The 24,371-nt window shown below is 35.8% G+C and overlaps 1 protein-coding gene across 2 annotated transcripts in view; it reads right to left on the bottom strand.

Moving 5' to 3' along the window:
- Positions 1 to 886: 886 nt before the first annotated feature.
- LOC149554676 (ribosome biogenesis protein) overlaps positions 887 to 24,371 on the bottom strand; it is a 95,096-nt gene continuing 71,611 nt past the window's right edge. For both annotated transcript variants that reach the window (XM_089828732.1, XM_089828731.1), the window contains exons 7-8: positions 1,794 to 1,933; positions 887 to 1,655 (exon numbers count right to left, since the gene is read on the bottom strand). In XM_089828732.1, the coding sequence (XP_089684858.1) occupies positions 1,445 to 1,655; positions 1,794 to 1,933 (351 nt within the window). In that variant the 3' untranslated portion in view covers positions 887 to 1,444. The remainder of the gene's footprint in view (positions 1,656 to 1,793; positions 1,934 to 24,371) is intronic.

Here is a 24,371-nt window from a genome sequence, read left to right as displayed (position 1 = left end):
GGTAAATGAGCCCATTGCACTCTTTAAAATACTACATTGCAAAGAACAAGGTTTGAGCAAACAATAGTGATGGTTAAAATTGACAAAAATTGGCAGCTCATTCACAGGCAGCTTTTATGTGTTTCCAGATGTAAAACATAGCTGCCTACAGCAACCAGTTGGACAAGATTAAGTACCAGTTTTTCCGTTGAGAGCAGGGGATATTTTATGCTCAAAACAATTGCACAAGTTCCTTAAGTTCTCGGTTCAAGCAGCGTAGCGACTGATTTTTTTGCTGCTCTTATTTGGTGTTTCAAGGTTGCAAAGTTACAACATGTTATGCAAATCTGAAATTATGTAACGATGCATCAATAGGACTGGTTTTTATTTTTTCTTTCCCTATTTGCAGTTCCTCTTGGACTGCTATTTTTTATTGTATCAGCGCTGATCAATTGAAAAAAACAGTGATTTAAGTCTTCGGACTAATTTAAGAGTAATTATTATTGCTTACTAGTGATCGAAATGAAGTACATATTGTAGTTCTGAACCAATCATTTGCCATGGTCAACTCTGGAATGCAGGTTACATTTGAATAATATATTGAGGGGAATTTTCATAGCATATTTAAGCACACAAGGGTAACTTGGCTTCCATGTTTTCAAACTATTAAAAATGAAACGAACTATAATGCAAATGAAAGAACACTGCCCTCTACAGAAGCGCTGCCATTTTTATACTGAGAGAGACTCTAAGAATGTGCAGCAGTAGTCCATGTCTGTTCAGCTGTATTTGTTAGACCTAGACTGCTTATCAGAGCTCTGTTGTCTACTGGCCTCAACATTTATGCTGTATTTTATTAACTGCAATATTTTTAATCTTATTTCACTGAAGAAAAAAGACCATAATATGAAAAAATAATTGCTCCCAAAATTAGAGCAAATGGTCTCAGATTAGTGTGTGAATTTATTAATTTAACACACTCAAATAAGATGAGGTTGACCTGTATTAAACCCTGAAATATAAGGGTAGATACAAAACCATATTGCATGCACCATAACTATAAAGGGCTAAGCTTTGAAACCCAATCCCGTGCACCATGACAGGTATAGTTCCGAACAAATGATTAAAATTCAGCTACCGAAACCAGTTCTACAAAACATCCTTCTACTCCAGACCTACCCAAGGCTATGTACGGAGGTAATGCTATTCCATTCAGATTAAACAAGTTATAATTGATCTTCAAAGTCGTGACTAGTTTCATAACTATAAAACCTGTATTAAGTTAGCAATGACCTTCGGGAATCATATCAGCTATGTTTCATTTTTCAAAAATCAAATAATACCCCTCTTGTTACCTGAAAATTAAATAGCATTTCATTTTTCTCCATTGTATACCAACTTGATCAGCGGAGTTAAAATCAAAACGCCAACATTTGAAATACATAGAGGGAAGCTACAGTTGCTGCTATAGATCCATTGCCTCTACAGTAACAGTTGATTGTGGCCTCTTCTTCTTCTTTTTAGAGATTTTTCCCTTGTTAACACGTTTAGACTTGGCCTCAGTGTTTATCTGTGGGCCAAGAGTATTTTCAAGGTGTTGCTGAATGGCAGAGAAGGGATCAGAATGAAACACTGGATGTGCCAGCACAGCTGCCAATTGCTTGGTTTCCTTTACTCTGTAAACAACAAATGCCCAGATAAGTCAAAACAACTACCAATATTTTACCATCTCATTAAGCATATTCATGGCATATTATAGGTTTCAGAATTCCAATTGTAAAGAAAGTTGAAGGTTATTACAAAATCCAACTTACACAAGCTTTTGACGAGACTTGCAGTTCAACTTGGTACTTGCGGCAACAGATTTTGGGTCCCTAAATGAAGGGAGAGTTTCGGCAAGGCAGGACAGATCCTTTAATGTTTGACCTGATTTGTTCCTGCGTCTGCGGCTTTTCTGAAACATGAAATAAAAATTTACTGTTGTTTCTTTAATGCCATACGAAGAGCCTTGCATGTCAAGATGACTAACAGCAGACCAAACAGTCAACAAAATATTAAATTGGAGAAACAAAGATTAGCAGCAAATCTTCAATGACAAAAAAAAAAGGTAGAATGTTCTCAAGAATATCTCCATTTCACTATGGAAATCAAATCAAATAAACCATCAGAAAGATATTTCATTGTCTTTTCCCACTCAAAACAAATAACTTTTCTTTTTGAGATTTGTAACAATGACCAAGAGAAGACTAAACTTGAGTCCATGGATATCAGAACCTACAAACAGGCATTTTCCAGCAGCAAACTTCAATGAAGAAAACAATTCCAACATTCTGAGGTATATCTCAATCACTTTAAAATGAAAGCTATTTATGAAACAAATGATAAGTTTCCAAACTCCAAAACGTTAAGGCATTGGAAACATGGAAATGTAGAATTTGAGAAAAGAGTTGGGGGAGTATTTGTATTCAACTATAATAATGAAGAGAACAAGCAGTCTCTAAATGTAAAAACCCTATGTATGCTCCAACAAAACTATGTATGCCAGTGAACAATGTTTTGTGTTTTTTTTTATTAAATATATACTTTTTTGAATTTTTCGAAGATATAATGGGTGCAAGGGAAAATTCTATATATTATTATTGCTGGAAGGAAATACAGAATTTAACAAATTATCATGAACCAATTTCCAGTATTTTAATTAACAATGAAACCTGATTTTTCAGTAGCATAATCCTTTGTGCTGCCGGTTGAAGCAAGAAATCAAAATAGTTTGAAGGCGGCAGCATTCACCTTCACCAACTTCAATGCAAAACCCCCAAAGTCTCAATCGCACAATTCTGGAACTATTGACATGGCTCCAATCGCTAATGGCAGGCAGAATGCCAATTATGTCCAGCTCCAATTTGAAATGCAGAATGCTCAAGCTGATCGCAGGGTTAACTTCAGAGTGCTATGCCTGCTATTGTATTACTCCACCCAACTGCCAATTCCATGATCCATCCAGCTTGTTCTTTGGACGTCCAAACTGATGACAATCCCTCACGCTGCGCCAGAATCGCAAACCTCAGCTAGCAATATCCCCAATCAAACTTAATTCAACTGCCAAGTTTCATTACTCAATTGCAATCAACTTCCTCCAGAATCAGTCTCCTTAGCCACAGTAATTACAGTAGGAGAATTCAACGATTGTTTACCTCAGCACAATTGTCAATGAAGATCTCAGAAATTTTTCAAAATGATAATGCCAATCTCCTAGACACAGATAATCACAGATAGGAGATTTAACCAATGAAATCACTATACATCGGCAGTGACTTCAGACAATCTTCGGAAACTCAGAAACTCTTATACTTCAGCAAGGGCTTGCAATTCATAACTCAGAAAAAGCCACAAAAGCAACAAAAAGCAAATATATATTCAAGCGTGCTTCCCCAATGAAATGAGCTCTCATTTATAATCCTTCGTTGGCCAAAGTTTCCTAAAAAACTCCACTTCAGAAATTGTGGAAGTTTCCCAAACGAACTCAACACTAGAAACTTTCCAACACACATTTTAGAAATATCACTTAATGTCATTATTATAATAATATAAATATCATTATAATAATGCAACTTAATAATTGTTGAATAAATAAGAGCTCATGCAATTATTAACCTTATTAACTACAGTGTCGGCCAACTGCCACCCACTGCACTGCCAAAAATAGACTTACTAAAAATAGTAAATCCACAATTGGGACCCCGAAACACCCTGTCAACTCACGAGGGTCGCTATGATGAGCTAACTTCGTCAATTGCATAGACTTGCCAAAAACGGGGACATTATTGTCCTCCCTCCCTGAAATTGCTTGTCCTTAAGCAATCCGGCATCATACAAAAACCTCCACTAGGATCCCATAAGAAGCAAGTGATGTCCCTGTCCTCCCTGAACCAACTAAATGCCAATACCATCATAGAACCAATAACATAACCTGCAATATAGCGCCAAATACCTGTGTTGGTGATGAAAAGTTGGAACATCGCTAACTGACAAATCCATAGGAGATCTCAACACACTCTCCTTCATTATAGCTACCCAATCATCCTACAAACAATCTAGCTTAGGCTCAAACCAACTCTGTACGCGATGCAAATCCTCAACATGTGAGTCAAATACCAAACTATAAATATTCATCACAGTATAAACTTTATCATCAGTATGATCATCTTCATCAACATCCTTATGCTGCTATGATGACTCGTCCTCAATAACATCAGTGTAAACCCACATACCACGATTCGCTACTCCCTTCAGCCTCAACACACAAGTATGACCTTTAGAGAAAGGCCCCTTGCACCAATAGCAAAGTTGACGCCTCCTCAAATCCTCTCTAGAAGTGTCATCAGATCTCCCCACTGACTTACCCTTGTCCTCTACAACTGGTGGGAGCTCGTCATCAACCTTGCTTCGAGAAGACTCCAGGTCTCATGCCTTCATCATCGCTACCTGAAGAAAAGATGGGTCCAAGGACTTCACCCATCCATGGTGTGGCTCAGTCAATCCCTCCATAAATAACATCACTTGTCTGCGGTCTGAAATATCAAAAACCATGACTAAAAGCCTCTAGAACTTACCGATGTAACTCTCTAGTCCACCAGACTGCTTCAATTGAGCCAACTCACGGAAGTACACTTCTAGATCCTTCCTGTCAAATCTCTTGATCAAGCGATCCACGAACTCCTGATAGGAAGTGATATGATCATGTCGCAAAGAAACTAACCCATCGTACCACCTGTCATGGGCAGCTTCGTCCAAATGCAACACCTCTGACATAGGACGCAAAGCCAAATATGTGTCGAGCTTAGGAATCCAAGCTCGAATTGTAACTCTCCCAGTACCATCAAAGTGCTCCAACGTCATCTTACTGGAAACTTGTTGTGACTCGATCTGTTGAGGTCATCGTCTCTCAGGTGCTGACCTTACTTTGGAATGCTCCCATTTCTAAGTCAGGAACCTATCAAAATTCAAATGATTTTTAATAGCCTGTGATAAAGCATCCCACTCCATAAAGTGTACAAGAACGTCATCAGCAAAAGGAACGGCCTCAGACTCAATATTGACCGCATCCACCTCAGGTGTCAAAAACATGGGCCTCTGCGGCCTATCATGAGTGTCAGTATGTATGTCAACTCTATCAGCTAATACACCACATTCCTCAACTCAAACCCGATCTGCATCTTTGTACCTATCACAATCTTGGGTTCTATCCTCGACTCGAGATCTATGAGAACCAACAAAAACATCTCAAGCTATCTCCGTACTCTGTCCTCGAGGAAGTGCTATCCGTTGCAAAGTATTAGACAACTACTACAATACACCTGTCATCTGCTATTGTTTGGCTGCCAAGTTCCTAAAAAATTTTGCATAGCCTCTCTATCAACATCAGCATCTCTAACTCTGGACCTGCCTAAACCACCCGAACTACTAACAGAACCAAACTGTATCTCAGGTTCACCTTTCCTAGCTAGAGAAGTACGTCCTCTTCGGTTGTAGTGCATACCCGACACAAATCTCCTATCATCAACCATGATACTGAATAGACAAAAATGGATCAAATACTGACTGCGATTCTAACCAAGCACTAACCACTATCATTTGATTTGGAGCTCGATTCCTGCAAGCTGGTAGGAAACCGCTTTGATACCACTGTAAAAACCCTATGTATGCTCCAACAATACTATGTATGCTAGTGAACAATGTGTTGTGTTTTTTTAATTAAATATATACTTTTTTGAATTTTCCAAAGATATAATGGGTGCGAGGGAAAATTCCAAATATTATTATTGCTGGAAGGAAACACAAAATTTAAAAAATTATCATGAACCAATTTCCAATATTTTAATTAACAATGAAACCTGATTTTTCAATGGCATGAAGCAAGAATTCAAAATAGTTTGAAGACAACAGCATTCACCTTCACCAACTTCAACGCAAAACCCCCAAAGTCTCAATGCAAAATTCTGGAATGATTGACATTGCTCCAATTGCTAACGGCAAGCAGAATGCCAATGATGTCCAGCTCCAATTTGAAACACAGAATGCTCAAGCTGATCGCAAGGTTAACTTCAGAGTGCTATGCCTATTATTGGATTACTCCACCCGATTGCCAATTCTGTGAACCATCCAGCTTGTTGTTTGGATGTCCAAACTGATGACAATCCCACACACTACTCCAGAATCGCAAACCTTAGCTAGCAATATCCCCAATCGAACTTAATTCAATTGCTAAGTTTCATAACTCAATTGCAATCAACTTCCTCCAGAATAACAATCTCCTTAGCCTCAGTAATTATAGTAGGAGAATTCAACAATTGTTTACCTTAGCACAATTGTCAATGAAGATCTCATAAATTATTCAAACTGATAATGCCAATCTCTCATACACAGATAGGAGATTTAACCAATGAAATCACTATACATCAACAGTGACTTCGGACAATCTTCGGAAACTTAGAAACCCTTATACTTCAGCAAGGGCTCACAGTTCATAACTCAGAAAAAGCCACAAAGGCAACAAAAAGCAAATATATATTCAAGCGTGTTTTCCCTGATGAAATGAGCTCTCATTTATAATCCTTCGTTGGCCAAAGTTTCCTAAAAAACTCCACTTCAAAAATTGTGAAAGTTTCCCAAAAGAACTCAACACTAGAAACTTTCCAACATACTCTTTAGAAATATCACTTAATGTCATTATTATAATAATATAAATATCATTATAATAATGCAACTTAATAATTATTGAATAAATAAGAGCTCATGCACTTATAAACCTTATTAACTACAAGTGTCGACCCACTGCCACCCACTCTACTACCAAAAATAGACTTACTAAAAATAATAAGTCCATAACTAGGACCCCCAAAACACCCTGTCAACTCACGAGAGTCACTATGATGAGCTAACTCCATCAACTGCATAGACTTGCCAAAAACGGGGACATTACACTAAAGACTTGAAAGGTGAAACTTATATTAGCTTTCTTACTGCAATTTGAAATTGATGGTATGCTCGATTCCTTGAAGGACTTACTTGAGGTACAATAATGTTATGGGGATTATCTAATTGACTTATGTGTGATTAGTATGCCAGAGAAATTAAAAGAGGCTAAGCACCATGACTTAAGATTAGAATGTCACACAGTATTATAAAAACACCATAAATTTGTAATCATGGCATCATGAATGATGATCATACATCATGTACTTTAAGTTCACCAGAAAATATTCAAAACATTAAAATGTCAAGGGATAAATCATAACATCAAGTTCAAGTATCATTGTTTCACGTTTAACCAATGGATTAAAATTTTATTAATATTATTCTTCTTCTTCTACATTGGCAGTAGTTGACACACAATCAAAGCTAAGGCCAATGGGATCAGTTGCATCAATAACATTATTGGTGTCAAAATCTTCAAATCCATCATGTGCAAGCTGAGAAGTAGAAGCATCCAAGTCTGCAAGCTCTACATTTATATCCCACCTCTTCATCTCCCCTTCTTTGCATTCTTTATTCTTGTGTGAGACGAGACATAAGTTGTAATGCACATATACGAAGTTCTTCGTTCTTTTTAATTGCAACCTATTGCACTTTACTGGGTAGATGAAAGAATATCTGCTCCAATGTCTTTCTGGTGCAGATGTAGTAACAACTTATGAAGACAAGACAAAGTAGACAATTAAAATAAAATTATTCATCTTATAAAATAAATATTACTAGCAATTTATGAAGAGAAAGTAAACTAGTTTTCTTTAATAAAACTTAGATTAATAAAACAAATATTACTAGCAATTTATGAAGACAAAGTAAACTAGTTTTTTAAATAAACCTTAATTGTGATATAATCTTGATTGCAAGTGGCTGCAATGTCCAGAATCTTTGGCCATGGAGGTACCACCAACTATAAGCATCCTTCCTAAACCGTTGACAAAGATTTACTTAGATCTCCTGCAGTCACAAACTCTGACTCATCTATAATCAAAACCTCGCATATCATCATCGGGAAAGAGTCTTTTAAATGTTGCCTTGTACCCATCAGACACTTCTAAATCTCTATATGGTGGCAGCTGTCTTGGTAAATCAGTATATTGGGTGCTATAATATTTAGGCATCAATGCATAAGCAAGCAAATGTAGAGAAGCAGTCATTTGGTTTTATCGTTCTACAACAATTGCTTGCAATTATTTGTAGGTCTCCTCAAGACCGTGGTCTTTTTCATTTACTATTTGTTTGATGTTCTCAAGCATTGAGTCTATGCCATCATAGATCTCTCCAAGGCAAGGCCTATCCATGTCAGTGTACCTAAGCATGCTCATAATGGGCTTGGTGAACTTAATGAGATACTCTACATGTTCCCATCATGAGTCATCCAATATCCTTTCCTATTTGGCTGTCCTCTCATTGTTGCTTTGCCTCCATAAAGATCAATTATTGTTTATTACCATATTGCAAAGTGTCACCTTCACTTGCAGAAATTGTCTCCATCTGATTAAGTTTGATGTAAAACGGATCTTAGCAACCTGTAACATAAATTAGAGCAAAAAAAACACAACTATTGGAGACATACTTTAAAAAAGAAAATATATTACCCAATCAAATTATGAAAATTAGAAGTTTTATTTTTTAAATCAGATGACTACTTCAAGTTCAAGTCCACTAATAACCTTCAATAGCTCCAACTGTGAGAATAATCTGAATGTTCATTGAGTCATGTTGTGGTTTGTAATGAATGTTTGGATGTTCTAAGCCTCTTCATACACCTCTTCGATCCACCCAAATTTTGTTTTCAATCTTTTGTAACATAATATTGAGTGAATGGACTGCACAAGTGTCCAAAAGATATGTTAACATCGCTCCTCAACAAACAAACCAACAGGTCTACAATTTTTTGTGTTATTTGTTATGAGGAAAACATTTCTGGCTCCCATGTGTTCAATGGTAGTGATGAGAATATCAACAATAAATGGCCCAAACTTGCTCCTCATAATCCACGGATTTCAAAAACATTGCTCTTTTAGGGGACACCACCATGACATTGACAAGGGCCAATTTCTTGTATCTTTCCACCCATCTAAAACAATTGATATCCATGTCTCAAACTACAAATCCCTTATGGCCTTATATGCAACCCATTTTCATATAAGCATCTTGCCACATCAATGTCGGCAATTTCCCGATTCTCAGTTTGAAATGCTTTATTGGGGCTGGTTGAGGTAGTATAAAGGGGGTGATCTTCTATCAAAATATTTGCAAAGGGGGTTGCATTCTTCGCCTTTTCCTTACTTTTATTGCCAATGGTTGTATTTTGCCTACATAATTCTCTATTTTGTTGCTTCATGCTCCAAAATATATCTTAATATTGCTTCATTTGGTAAAGGTGCATTTATTTTCCAAGACATTTCGTGACTCCTCTTCTAAGGATTCCACACTAATGGCCTACCACCCAATAATATGAACAATTCCTTTCTATACCACAACCCTAATATTTCCAACAAAATGCACCACCTTGTTATGCCCTACATACTCGTCCCTAAATTTTGATGGGAAAAATGTTGCATCCCCTTTTTTTGCTTTTACCACTGTCCTTGTTAGGGCAGGTTTTCTTTTGTTTTGTCTCCCGAGCTTCAGGCTCTAGCACTTGTCGTCCCTTGCCCAAGGGTTTTGTCTTTCGTTATTTTTTTTTTTTTGTGGTGGCAACTGAACCTCAGGATCCCGATTCCGAGGTGTTCCTTGAGTTACTAGGCAAAGTCCAAACTCCAAGTCTTTGAAAACATAACCCTCTCGTGTTTCTCAACATAAGAGTAAAGGCTCTTGGAAACCCAATGTCTTTGACATTTAAGGTGCATCAACGTGAGGAGTACCCTAATTAATGACCATTTACCCAACGTTGTATAAGGGAGTTGTTTTGGTCTTTTCACTTACCTTGCAATCATTTGAATTGGTGTGAATCTTGATCTTGTGCGCCCTTTGCATTCTCTACAACCTATGAGGTTGAGCTATGCTTAGTTTGAGCTCTCGTCGGTGGTTCCATTGCGTTTGTTGGCTTTTGTCACTGGTGGTTGCAAGCTTGAGGAGTGTTGCTCCCATTCTCTGCAAGGCCATTTGCATCCTTCGAACTAGTTTAAAAATTGGTGCCTTCTGCCTTTGACTATAAATTTTTTAATTTAGTTTAGTTTGGTCCCTATCGCAATGGAGCCTTACTTCACCTAAATTTGGCAAAGGCGGCAAAATTTCTCTCTATAAATTGCCCAAGCACCATGAATCCAAGTTTGTTCATCGTCTTGAATTCATGGCACCTAGTTTCAATTTACAGAGTGGCATTCTCTTCGCTCTTTGGTGTGCTTTGTCTGCTTTCTTGCCAGCTAGTGTTTCTCAGCCCTAATTGGTTTCGTTATCCTTGTTTGCATTTGAGGAGTTAGGGCCCTTGACCCTAATTGGTTTTGGTGTTGCTTGTTTTTCATTTTGTTTTGGTTGGTCACAGAGCGCATTTTCATATGCCCTTTGAATGGTCGTTCAGGGCTTGTTTAAGCATGGAATTGGGACCCCACGAGCCTAAGTTCTTGCATTTGGGCTCTAAAGTATCAACATGCTAAGCAGAGGTGTTTATTCTGCAGTCGTTCTCAGCTCTGCATATGAATTGGTTCTGGTTTGAGGTCCAAATTGTTAAGAAATTCACGTTTTCATTTATTTGGACCTACCCAACCTTGGTGGCCTACCGGCGAAGCCCAACTTTTTTGGTGGTGGTAGTCAATGCTTCGACTCTGGCCATTTCTTGCCTAGTATATCACTCCACCCATGGTGAAGCATCTTCTACCACCAATCGAATGCACCTTTATTCAAAATGTAAAACATTCTTAAATGCACCTAACATGTCACACATGTGAGTACTAAATAGACATTTAAATAACTGTAGTACAACTCAACAATCATGTTGACGTCATCGGGGTTTTACCTCCGATATCCTCTACCATATTCTTAGTGGTAAGGATAGGACATTTCGGGAAAGAAGAAACACTTTTTTTTATATTATTGCCTTGACATATTAACGCTTGTTGCTCTACAAGTTCTCAGAATTCACAGATTAGCATTCCCTCTTTCAGTGTAAGGTACTTCCATTTTCCCAAAAATCATCTCACCCTTTTTTAACAAGTCGTGCTTTAACTTACTTTCGGTCTACAGGTTTGAAAGGGGCAAATATTTATTTTAATTCATGCAGGATAACCTTGGAAATATGGAATATTCTAGCCGCTTACTCAAATCTGATTATTTTGAACTATGTACTGATTCATGTCCGGTTGTGCAGGAAACCATGCCTTCTTTGGGAGAATCAAGCAGCCTTTTGGATGTGGGATCCTCTACCTCCTCTGCAAAGAAGTCTGAGGAGAAGGAAATAGAGAAGCTACCATTGATCCTCAAGTACCAGAAGAATGGAGTTCTCTTCCCCTCTAGGATGAACATGTTGTTAAGGTCACTAATACCAATGTCGAAGACTAGGCAGACCTCTGAGAACTCTGAAAGGATTTGTTGGAGGAAGAACAAGCAGGGGCCAAGAGCATTCAAGATATCTATCTTCGGGCTCATCCAGGCATATTTCCCATACTCTATGTAGTGTCTGGAGCTTATTTCCTTGTTTGCTCAGAACTACAGTTCAGAGCACAGGATGGTAGTCAAACCTACTGGTGAGCCCCTCGTTAACAGGGATGCTCAGTCTATTGTGGTGGCTCTTCACACCTCAGACTGGGGAGGAAATGCAATAGCTATCACACGGATCAATGCCATAACAAAATTTGATAAGAACAAAAGGCCTAGTTTTTTTTGAATCATTGCTGCCTCAAGAAGCCAAGGAAGGAGGTCCAAAAAATGTCTATTACCTCGCAGCAGCCGGACTTTACTAAGCCCATCCAAATTTGCATCTACTTCCTCTGCAGAATCTTTGAGGAACCCAGTGCCAAGGAGTTTTAACCTGGATGTATTAATATATTTACATGATGACAGAATAAAATATTAAGTTTGATTGGCCCCTCATCATCTCTCAACACATAAATAGCCCAATGAGGAATCTGGAGGAGAAGAAGTCTTTCTACATGACTTCTTACTTTCTCTGGCTGGCATGGTAAACCCTCGAACTCTAAGATCTTAACATTGCAGCGTAATGACTTTAAAGCCGAAGGATTCTTCTCCTTTGGTATATTACCCACAACTGCCCCTTGATGATTGCTTCGGCTAGTTTGTGTGCGTCAATGAATATTTCTTGGCAGATCGGATGATTATAATCAGCGGGGATTTTGTCTCTTAGACAAGGCAAAGGCATTAATCAAAGGATGGGGTGCCTATTACATAAAAAAAATGACAATGCATCTACATTTGGATCAGCAATTTTACAAGTGCACCCTACATGCTTCCCTAGGTCTGCTTGGACTAGATAATTTTGTTAAAATATTGTAGGTAAGCCCTATAGGTTCACCAAATTTGTACGAATAAGATCATAGGAGTCCAATTCCCGGTGAAAGGCGAGAATTACAATTGTACAGTGGCCTAGGCAAAGGAGGTCACCAATGAGTTGGAAGCATACAAATTCAAGAAGTATTACCTCACCTGACACAATTTTAACATCACGGGTTGGGTTACTAAATTAATGCCCAAGGCTGGGCACCTTCCCTTTGTTAGTTTTAGGATCTCTACAAATGTAATAATATTGCCATTGTTATTGATATGTTCCAATTGTAGATTTGCTTCTCATATAAATATGAGAAGGAGACATGTCTCTATAGTTAATCATCATTGGTTAGTATATTTAATATAACTAACCATACATATATATATATATATATATATATATATATATATATATATTATTATATATATAATATAATATATATATATATATATATATATATATATATATGTATGTCTAAAGAATATATATCTAATGATGATTTACTATTTATAATGAATCTGATGATTATATCAATCTAACTGATCTACAATTTAACATAATGTGCTATCGACAATTTGATTACATACAAACTGATTACATTACGTAGATTCTTAATATAATCTTAAGTATATATGTATATGTATAATATATACATATATATATATATATATATTATATGTATGTATATGTATAATATATATATATATATATAATATTATATGTATATATATACAATTAATGAATCAGTTATGTAATATTAACTTGAGGATAGACATAAACAATATAGATTCAATTTCACACAAGCTAACTTCTTAACACTCCCTCTTTAGCAAGGGAAATTGAACAAGTTTAACTTACACAATAAGCTGCAATCATCATTATGTTTTAAACTAAGAGAGAGAAAGAAGAAAGAAAACATAATGGATTTTCATGGTGTCCGGCCATCGCCCAAAAGACCCATGAAAGGTTATCAATGTGTCCGGCAAAATCCAACCCAAAGAACAAAGATAACCCAAACTTTCAAAACAATGGGTTTTCATGGTGTCCGGCTATCGCCCAAAAAACCCATGAAGGTTATCAATGTGTCCGGCAAAATCCGGCCCAAAGAACAAAGATAACCCAAACTTCCAAAACAATGAGTTTTCATGGTGTCCGGCTATCGCCCAAAAGACCCATGAAAGGTTATCAATGTGTCCGGCAAAATCTGGCCCAAAGAACAAAGATAACCCAAACTTTCAACAATGGGTTTTCATGGTGTCCGACTATCGCCCAAAAGACCCATGAAGGTTATCAATGTGTCCGACAAAATCCGGCCCAAAGAACAAAGATAACACCAAATTCAACCATTGTTTGAAGATCACTAAAATAAAGTCGTCACTTTATAATAGGATCAGAACACACGAAAGGTCGTCACCTTTCACAAGAAAAGTCGTCACTTTTCACAATACAAGCTTGCAAGCAAAAAAAAAAATTATATTCATGAATATATAGTTTAATAAATGCATTTACAACAAGGTCATATCAATTTTACCTCTGAAATACACAATTTCAACTTTGCAAGAGGCTTGGTAAAAATATTAGCATTTTGCTCATCTGTACTAATATAACTCATCCTTGTGATGAATGCACCAGTATCACAAGGTCACATGACATTAAGTCATCGAGCATTTTCTACAAGAGTAGATTTATCACTGTATGCATATAATCATCAACCATATGATGTTAGTCAATAAGTGCATAAGAAACAATAATCATTAATCATGTCAAGTTTACCTCTGAAGTGATATGATCTACTCCCTCTAAATAAAAATTTGACAGAATCATGTTCTTATTTTCTCCCTCTTAATCTGAAGCAATGTCAGATTTCCTCTTCATAATCTTAATCATAAAAGATGTTCACTTCCAGAGCCTACACAATAATCTTGGTAGCAAATGTACCAACTTTCCTTTTTTGCAAGAACATCTGTAGATGTAAAAAGAAAGATCAATGCAATTTAACTCTTATAGTACGTATAAGTTTATAACCAAGAAAGAGAGAGACTATAGTAAGTAGATAACTGTAATATTCATTAGTAAGAATTAATTATCTTTCTATGACAATCCATAAATGTCAAATCATTAAATCTCCTCTCTAAAGATGGTTACAAGTTGGAATTTGAACATTGTTTATTAAATTTACCCCTCACAATGTAAAATTCCAACTTTTATATCATCGACAAATTTTACGTACTCAGTAGTTAGTGTATGATCATGCAAGTTATTTAAGGATCTTTTCATTTTCTTGTGATGTTCACAAGGTGTGGCCCCATTAAAGACATTTTGTTACTCATAAGACTTCTAAACTTCCCTTGAGCATCTTAATCTTTTCAACCTTCAGGTGATAAGTCAATACTTCATCATGATGTACATAGAAGTAGGCCCATCAAAATCACGAAGTCATACACATGTATTTCTAGACTCCCTCTGAAACAAAGTATCCAAGATCCTCTAATGTCAACTAAGTAGATCCTCTAATTACTCGCTCTCAAACTACTGTCATAAGATCACTTGATCTTGGAACAAAATTCTATCGTAGTCAGCTCCTCTCGATGAAAGAGCCCCTTGTCATATCTTTATTTAATAGTCTCGTATGTTATCACTCAACATCCCTAATGCATCAGAATAGAAAACCAGTTTTACCATGCTGGAAAATAGAATTATCACACCTTTCTTTATCTTTACTTTTGTACCTCATCTGTACACTTCAGATTTCCTTATAAAAAAAGGTACTATCTCTGTGTCTTTTGATATTTTAAAATCTTCACTATCAACAAACCCCACACGCAAACTCTTGCTTCTTCATTTTCTCTGTGACTTTATATGTTTTGTTTGTTGATATGAGTGTGAATCTGATGTGGAAAGATTTCAAGAGTATATCCAACTCTGAAAAATCTGTATTGATCTGAAAAATCTGTACTGATCTGATCATGTATTCTTGTAATAATAATATAATCATCTGTGATGGATGAAGTTCGTTCCTGGAACACTGCTGAGTGTCAACAAATACTAGTCTTTCCCTGATCATACTAGCATGGATGATTCTGGGTACTGTGTAGTATCGTCTTTTTCTTTGGAGTGAAATTTATACTTCATAAACTGGAGGATCATCCTCATTGTGATTCTCCAAAAAAAAGTAGCACTTACAATGGTTATCAACCGGTAGTCGCCCAACATCTAGAATGAAATGTTAATATATATATTTTGTGCCTCATGATATAAACCAGTTATTTGCTTTACTTTCAGTATTCTACTTTCAACGAGAATAAGAATATCTCTATTTCCCTCATGACTAATAACAAGGACCATAATCATAGTTTGGCTTTAATGATTTTCTTTAGTCACTTAATATTCTCAGTACCATTTGGTAGCCGTATGATGTCTAAGACCAATTGCTTCTGCAATAAAATTAGAGCCTTTGATTTAAATCATCATTTGTTTCCAAATTCTCCTTACCCAAATGGATTGGCTCTATGCTAATTCAAAATCTCATATTTGATTTCAATGTTGAGAATTCTTGTGTGTTATCTCTTGGAGGCAACTATATTATTTAGTCTATTATTCTCTTGTTGTTTAGATCATTTCATCTCATACGTATGTAGCTTTTCTGACTGTTCAAACTGTGAAGAATCCTTATTGGATAAGTATACGTTGACTGTGCAGGTAAGTAAGTACTCATTGTTCTTGATTGATGCCTGATGATATTTTCTCATATCCACGGATGAAAACAAGATAAAAATAATGATTTTTGACTGAATTTAAACCATCATTCTCTTCCTTCTATGTTGGACTAGATATATATTTCTTTATCCCCAGAGAGTTCTTTTTTTTTTGTTTCTTCCTATCTCAGCAAGTTCTACGACATAATTCAAATGCTCGCTGCAAAATTTGCAGATCAATTCTTATTTGATATGGTGTCCACCGTCGATAATGGTGTCATCATCTCTAAATTTTTTTACTTTAGTGGGATAGTTATCCTCAACAATAATCTGTTGGTTCCTTGCGTCACAGAGCACAACACAAATGGGGTTGTGAATGGTCTCCACGATGTCATCAATTTGAATCCCCTCTATCCTATAATACACGTTGGTTTACGACATGGTTCCTTCAACAAAGTCACTGTTTAAAATATGATTTGTTCCATTTTTTTTTTTTTCTGTTTATTTTGTTTTCTTCAATTCCTTTCAACAGATGGTGCCACTGTGTCAAATACATATGGCCTGAGTCTTGGCATGCGTGATTATTCCAGTATTCTGCTTTGATAGTATCGGCATGGATCATGTTTATAAGGAACATGTTCTGCAATTTGATCGACAAGTCTGACTAGATGTTACAATGGTTGCCACAATCCTTCTAATCACTACAAAGATTAATCCTAACTGCAGAGATATTTTGGATTTAACCTAAATGTAATCCTTAGTTTGTGACATGTGTACAGTTATCATGATAAGGATCTTTATTTGGCAGTTTCCTTGGCACTTGATATTAAGTGGATGCCACATAATTCTTATAGCTATTTTGATTTTGTCGTGCAATATTATTGCTCCTTTAATCGTGTTGATCTTCCCTAAAATGTTTGTATTTCCTTCTGAATTAGAGTCACTCTTAGATTTTCAATGATGACTGAGATTATTAATTCTCCTCTTGATGTATCTTATTGACTCTTTTTCCTCCTCCTCTTTTTTTGTTACGAATACCTTCATTTCCCTGAACTCTTGTGTTTGTTCTGCCATTACCAAATTAGAACATATAACATAATTTTTGCTCCAACTATTTAGAAATTAGGGTACCAAATATGCTGCATCTCCTTAATATATTCAATCTTTTATTAATCACTTATACATTTGCAGTTTGGCTCTGATACCATGTTAGTTTTAGGATCTCTGCAAATGTAATAATATTGCCATTGTTATTGATATGTTCCAATTGCAGATTTGCTTCTCATATAAATATGAGGAGGAGACATGTCTCATAAAGAGACATGTCTCTATAGTTAATCATCATTGGTTAATATATTTAATATAACTAATATATATATATATATATATATATATATATATACACATGTCTAAAGAATATATATCTAATGATGATTTACCATTTATAATGAATCTCATGATTATATCAATCTAACTGATCTACAATTTAACATAATGTGCTATCGACAATTTGATTACATACAAACTGATTACATTACATAGATTCTTAATATAATCTCAAGTATATATGTATATGTATAATATATATATATATATATATATATATATATATATATATATATATATATAATGAATCAGTTATGTAATGTTAACTTGAGGATAGACATAAACAATATAGATTCAATTTCACACAAGCTAACTTCTTAACACCCTTGAAACTTTAAAGATGATGGTAAGGCAAATATATTGTATACAAATCAGAATATAGATAAATAGGTCTCCCAACAATAGATTAGAACACCCTAGAAGGGGTAGAGATAGAGATAGTCACTCGGGAGGTGGTGGAAAGACCTCACACCTATTTTGAGGTGTGCCCCAAAAACATTTGGACTCCTACTCTACCTAGAACTATGCATATACTAGCCTCCTGTCAGGCGACAGGCCGAGAGAAGGGGAAATGGAAGGGGGATGAGCCCTCTACTCAAACTGAATTGGCAAATGCGCCCTTCGAGCAAATTATTAGAGAAGTGGAAGAGAAGGTAGAGCAAGGAAGATGGTTAATCGTTGCAGTAGAGGTTGGGATAACAAGGGTGCTCATCCCTCTAGGTAGAGCACCACCAACAACAGCCAGTGAAGCCTCAACAATTGTATCTGTAAATATAAACATCAAGGTTGAGGCAAGGGTAGAGGCAGCTAGTCCCCTATTGAATACAACACAGACAAAGCAAAAGAGAAAAGGCCCGAAGGGTACAGTTGAAGGTGCTTCGAGGCAAGATAGCACAAAGACGCCAATGGAAATACTAGATGGCAAATTACCCACTCAGGGGTTCCTGATGGTAATGGATCTTGACAACCTATCCAAGACAGACGTTGATGAGATTTTTCTGATGAGCAACAATACCTTGCTGAAGAAGCATAGCTAAAGAAAGTGTTAAATATAGTCGATCTCTGATAGATAAACAGTTACAAAATAATGCTTGCAGATAAGTTCTAACTTGAATTATGCAGAATATAAGTACTTATCGCTTATAACAAAATAGATGAAGATGATAATAGTAAGATTTCACAATACTGATGTTTCTCTGCAGGTACTCGGATGCCTTATATTGATGCTTTTCCCTACGGCAGTAAGTATATATAGGCAGAGGAAAGACATGACTCCGAAGAGTCATGTCTCTACGTGGCCCAAGAGCCATGTAGGGACATGCCTCTTCGGAGGCATGTTAGTTAAGATAACTGCCAAAACAAATTCATAAGCCACCGCCCAATAATAAATCAAGGGCTCGATAATGATCAACACTTGATAGAGGCAAAGCACAAGGGTATTGAACCCAATATAAGCAACACATTAAAGTCGCTGATAATATGAAGCCCGACCATTATAAGTTGGTCAATAATATGTTCTCTTCACTATGAATAATTCTGATGCATGACAGAGGCGTAAGTACACGTATATGTATGCATATGTCAATATGGATACATGTACATATGCTTATATCTCTGTGGTGCATAGCAGACAGTGGTAACATAATTCTGATGCTTATATCTCTGTGATGCATAGCAAACAGTAGGAACATAATTCTGATGCTTATATCTCTGTGGTGCATAGCAAACAGTGGTAACATAAGGGATTCATGTTTTGCTTCTTCTAACGCTAAACATTAACACTCCCTCTTTAGCTAGGGAGAAGTAAAAAATTAATTAAATGAGATCATCATATAAGCAACACAATATGAACAGTAAACAATCTCTACTTGCACTTAAGCAATGTCTAGAGATAGCATATAAAATCTCTACTTGCACTTAAGCAATGTCTAGAGATAGCTCATATAATCTCTACTTGCACTTAAGCAATGTCTAAAGAAGCCCAGAAATAATCTCTACTTGCACTTAAGCAATGTCTAGAGAAGCCTAGAAATAATCTCTACTTGCACTTAAGCAATGTCTAGAGAAGCCCAGAAATAGATTTATTATTTACAAGATCGTCACCTTGTAAATAATTTTCTACAAATGAATATGTCCATGAAAGATCGTCACCTTTAATTACATATCAAATAATATTAAGTAACCAATGGAAACACAATCTCAAATGAAATAAACCTTTTATTTCAAAAATTTGTCATTATAATTAATCATACCAAGTTTTTCTCTGAAGTATTTCAGTTTCACTTTAGCAAGAGGCTTGGTAAAGATATTAGCCGTTTGATCATTTGATTTCAATTAAATGACTCCTCAATTAACCATATCTCTGATGTAATGAAATGGAATTTCAATATGTTTGGAGCGATTGTGAAACACAAGATTAGAAGAAAGCTTAATACAACTTTGATTATCACAGTAAATCATTGTGGGCTTCAAAGGTCTTTTGAAGAGATCTGAAAGCGACTTTCGTAGCCATACTGCTTCTCTGGCACCCAAGGAAGACGCAATGTACTCGGCTTCGGTAGAACTTAATGCTACTGAAGTTTGTTTCCGACTAGACCAGGAAATCATACCAGATCCAAGACTGAAACAATATCCTGAAGTGCTCTTTCGCTCAATAGAACTTCCAGCCCAATCAGAATCTGAGTATCCAATTAGTTCAAGGTTGACTTTGTCATATTTGATTCCCATTCCAATAGTACCCTTCAGATACCTCAAAATGTATTTAGTTGCATGCAAATGTGACTTCTTAGGAGCACACATAAACTGACTCAAGGTGTGAGTTGCATAACATATGTCTGGACGAGTATTAACCAGATACATCAGGGATCCAATAATTTGTTTGTAATAAGATCTACAACCTCAGATTCATTCAAATCATCTTTTAGTTTGTGTAAATTTATTTCCATAGGGGTAGCAGTCGGTTTACATTCCATCATTCCAAACTTGGTTAATATATCAATTGTATATTTTCCCTGATTTAGTATAATACAATTGTCCAGCTGCCCGATTTCTAATCCTAAAAAGTAATGAAGTAACCCTAGGTCCTTCATTTCAAATTCTGCAGTGAGATCTTGCTTACATTTCTCTATGAGATGTTCATCACCTGTAATTAGCAAATCATCAACATATAATACAAGGATAACCATATCATCACCTTCAATTTTGAAGTATAGATTTGGGTCAGCTTCATTTTTGGCATATCCCAATTTCAGTTGGTGATTATCTATTCTTTCATACCAGGCTCTGGGAGCCTGTTTAAGACCATAAAGTGCTTTCTTTAATTTACAAATATGAGCCTTGTAATCATAGGTATTGAACCCTTCTGGTTGCTCAATGTAAACTTCTTCTTCAATCTTACCATTGAGAAATGTTGTCTTGACATCTATCTGATGTACTTTCCATCCTTTGGATGCTGCAATAGCTAGGATTGTTCTAACTGAAGTGTACTTGGCAACAGGGGCAAAGGTTTCTTCATAATCAATACCTTCTTTCTGAGAGAAACTTCGGGCTACAAATCTTGCCTTGTATTTTTCAATACTACCATCTACAGCATGTTTAATCTTGAACAACCATTTGGAAGAAACAACTGATTTGTTCTTAGGTCTTGGTACAATGTCCCATGCATCATTTTTCAATATAGAGTTATATTCCTCAATCATAGCTTCCTTCCAAGATTGATGTGAAAGTGCTTCTTTAACATTAGTAGGTTCAGATTTTATGAGTTCAGATAGTAATGCAACATAACAAGATTGATTTCTAGTCCTTTTGCTTTCCTAAATTACATGATTTTCGGCTAACATTTTTCTAGCCCAAAGGGGTCTCTACTTATTGGTATGGTTGATGTTTTCTGATTCTATATGATTAGACATGGAAGAGATGTCGGAATTATCCTCCCTCTCAATTTTTGTAGTTTGATCTTCTTCTGAAATGGATTCATCACTATTACTAGAAATTTTAAAGGTTGTATCTTCTTCAAATATTACATCTCTACTAATCTCAATTGTCCTTTGCCCAGGAATGTAGCTCCTATACCCTTTGTAGTTTCACTATAACCAATGAATATTCCCTTTTTCCCGGAAGGCTCCAATTTGCTTCTCTTTTCTTTTGGTATGTAAATATAGACTGGACATCTGAATATTCTTAGGTGACTTAAATCTGGTTTAACACCTATAAATACTTCTTCTGGAGTGGTATTTTCTAATATGGAGTGAGGACAACGATTTTGAATGTAGACAGCAGTATTGGATGCTTTAGCCCAAAAGGAGTAATGAAGATTTTGATCATGTAACATGGCTCTGGCTGATTTAACAATAGATCTATTTTTCCTTTTAGTTATTCCATTTTGTTGAGGATTATAAGGTACAGAAAACTCCCTCTTAATCCCAACAGAAATACAGAAGTTTTTAAAGATATCAAATGTGAATCCACCCCCATTGTCAGACCTTAGGGTTTTGATCTTTTGACCTGATTGATTTTCAACTAAGGCTGTAAACTCTTTACACTTGGATAAGACCTCAGATGACTCATTTTGTTTCAGAAAATAAATCCAAGTTCTCCTAGAGTAATCATCAATAAAAATTATATAGAAAAGACATTCATTAAGGGAGGGGACTGATATAGGACCACAAAGATCTGTATGAATCAATTCAAGAATGAATTTAGAGTTATGATCACTTTTGGGAAAGGAATGTTTAGTATTTTTACCTAACGCACACCCTTTACAAATACTTGAATGATTTGCTTTTACATTTGATAGGCCTTTTACAATTTTACCTATAGATGATAAAGCTCGTAAGTTAAGATGACCTAGTCTTCTATGCCAGATTTCAGTGGAATTTGACTTATCATTACTAAGGATTAAGTTTAACTTTGGATTTTGATCATTACAAAGCTTATAAAGACTTCCATCCCTGACTCCAATGGAGATGGCTTTCTTAATAGATGAGTTCTTAGTCCAAGATAGAACTCTATCTTCTTCAAATGTAATTTTGTACCCTTGATCAGCAAGTCCGGAGATGGAGACAAGATTTCTTTTAATTCTTGGCACATATAGGACATTCTTGAATTGAAATGTGATTCCAAAATTCAGTTGAATAGAGCAAGTACCAATTCTTTTAATAGGGTGAGAAGAATTATCTCCAATAGTTACTTCTTCTAATTCATGATTTGAGAAGGTTTCAAACTTATCCTTAAATCCGGTGATATGACGAGAAGCTCCACTATCTATAATCCAGGTGTTGAGATTAGTGCTTAATTCGCTTGAGAGAGCTAGTAGAAATGCATAATTTTCTTTATCCATTTTCTCATTATTTTCTTCTTTAACTTCTGCTAAAGCTGCTTGGATTTTCTATTTTTCTAGACATACATAATAGGAGTGACCAAGTTTATCACATTTGAAGCATCTTACTTTGGACCAGTCACGTTGCTTGTGAGATTTGTGATTTTTGTTGAGATCCTTCTTGTTATTCTTAAACTTTCTTTTCTTATTCGATTTGGTATATAATGCTTGGATTTCACCTTCTTGATTTGAACTTAGACCTCTGGAAGCTAGTTTAGACTCCTCTTGAGTGCATTCTGTTAGGATAAACCACGGACAGAAATAAAAACTACATGCAAATATAACCAATAACAGAAAATAATAGAACACACAGAAATGAACACAAGGCACCAAGATTTAATGTGGTTCACCCAATCCCTGGGCTACGTCCACCAAACAGCAAGTCTGATCTTATTACAATCCAGTGATTACAACCTGATTACAATCCGTAATCCCTTACAGCTCAATACTGCCGCAAGAACCAATTTTGTATCATAACATTATGAAAAATACCCAACCCTAAGCCCTTTTATACAAGTATTAAACCGCTTTAGGGTTATAACATGTCGGCCATATGTCGGCCATAATATGTCGGCTACCATGTCGGCTACTGCCCAAAAAAAAAATTATTTATGAAGTATGTACAGTACTTTCCTGATTAGTCACCACAATCTAACACATTCATTCTTTAGTTGATCAAATTTTGGAAGTTCAGAGCGTGAACTTAAACCTCGTATGCAAGTTTCCCATGATAGAGGAAGACCTCTAAGAGCAATCATGTTTAGTTCCTTATCATCCATTTGATTTTGCATAGTTGTAAGTTGATCTTTTAATTCAGTGATTCTTAGGAAGTAAGAGGTTATGTATTCTCCATTTTTCATCTTTATGTAAAGTAGATCTTGTTTTAGAGTTAATAACCTACTTGTATTGTTAATTTCAAATGTATTTTGAATGGTGAAGAACATTTCAAATGCAGTTTTAAGATTAGCTATAGATGGAAGTATATGATCCTTTACTGAATCTATGATGATTTTCATAGCTTTATTATTATGTTTTTTCCATGTTACTTTCTCGGATTCATTTTTAGGCATGGGTAAATTTGATTCAATGTAATTTTCTAATTCCATCTCTCTTAGTATTATTAATAGTCTGGTTTTCCAAGATGAGAAGTTTGATGTTCCATCTAGCCTGTCTTCTATTCTTACGTGATTCACCATTTTAATACTTTGTTTAAAACTTTCCTTCCTTTAACTTTAGAATGAGTATTTTGTAAGAGTTTTCTTCTCAGTACAGCTCTGATACTATGTTAAATATAGTGGATCTCTGATAGATAAATAGTTACAAAATAATGCTTGCAGATAAGTTCTAATTTGAATTATGCAGAATATAAGTACTTATCTCTAACTATGACTTGCGGCAAAATATTTGATTGTCTTCCTCCTTCAGCAGTAGTCAATACATTGGATCGCTGTATAACAAA

This window comes from Cupressus sempervirens, chromosome 5 (genome assembly GCF_028749045.1).
Source record: "Cupressus sempervirens isolate cs-2001-9-10 chromosome 5, ASM2874904v1, whole genome shotgun sequence".
Taxonomy (NCBI): Eukaryota; Viridiplantae; Streptophyta; class Pinopsida; order Cupressales; family Cupressaceae; genus Cupressus; species Cupressus sempervirens.
The sequence above is the reverse complement of the archived record's forward strand: the minus strand, read 5'-3'. Positions and strand labels throughout refer to the sequence as shown.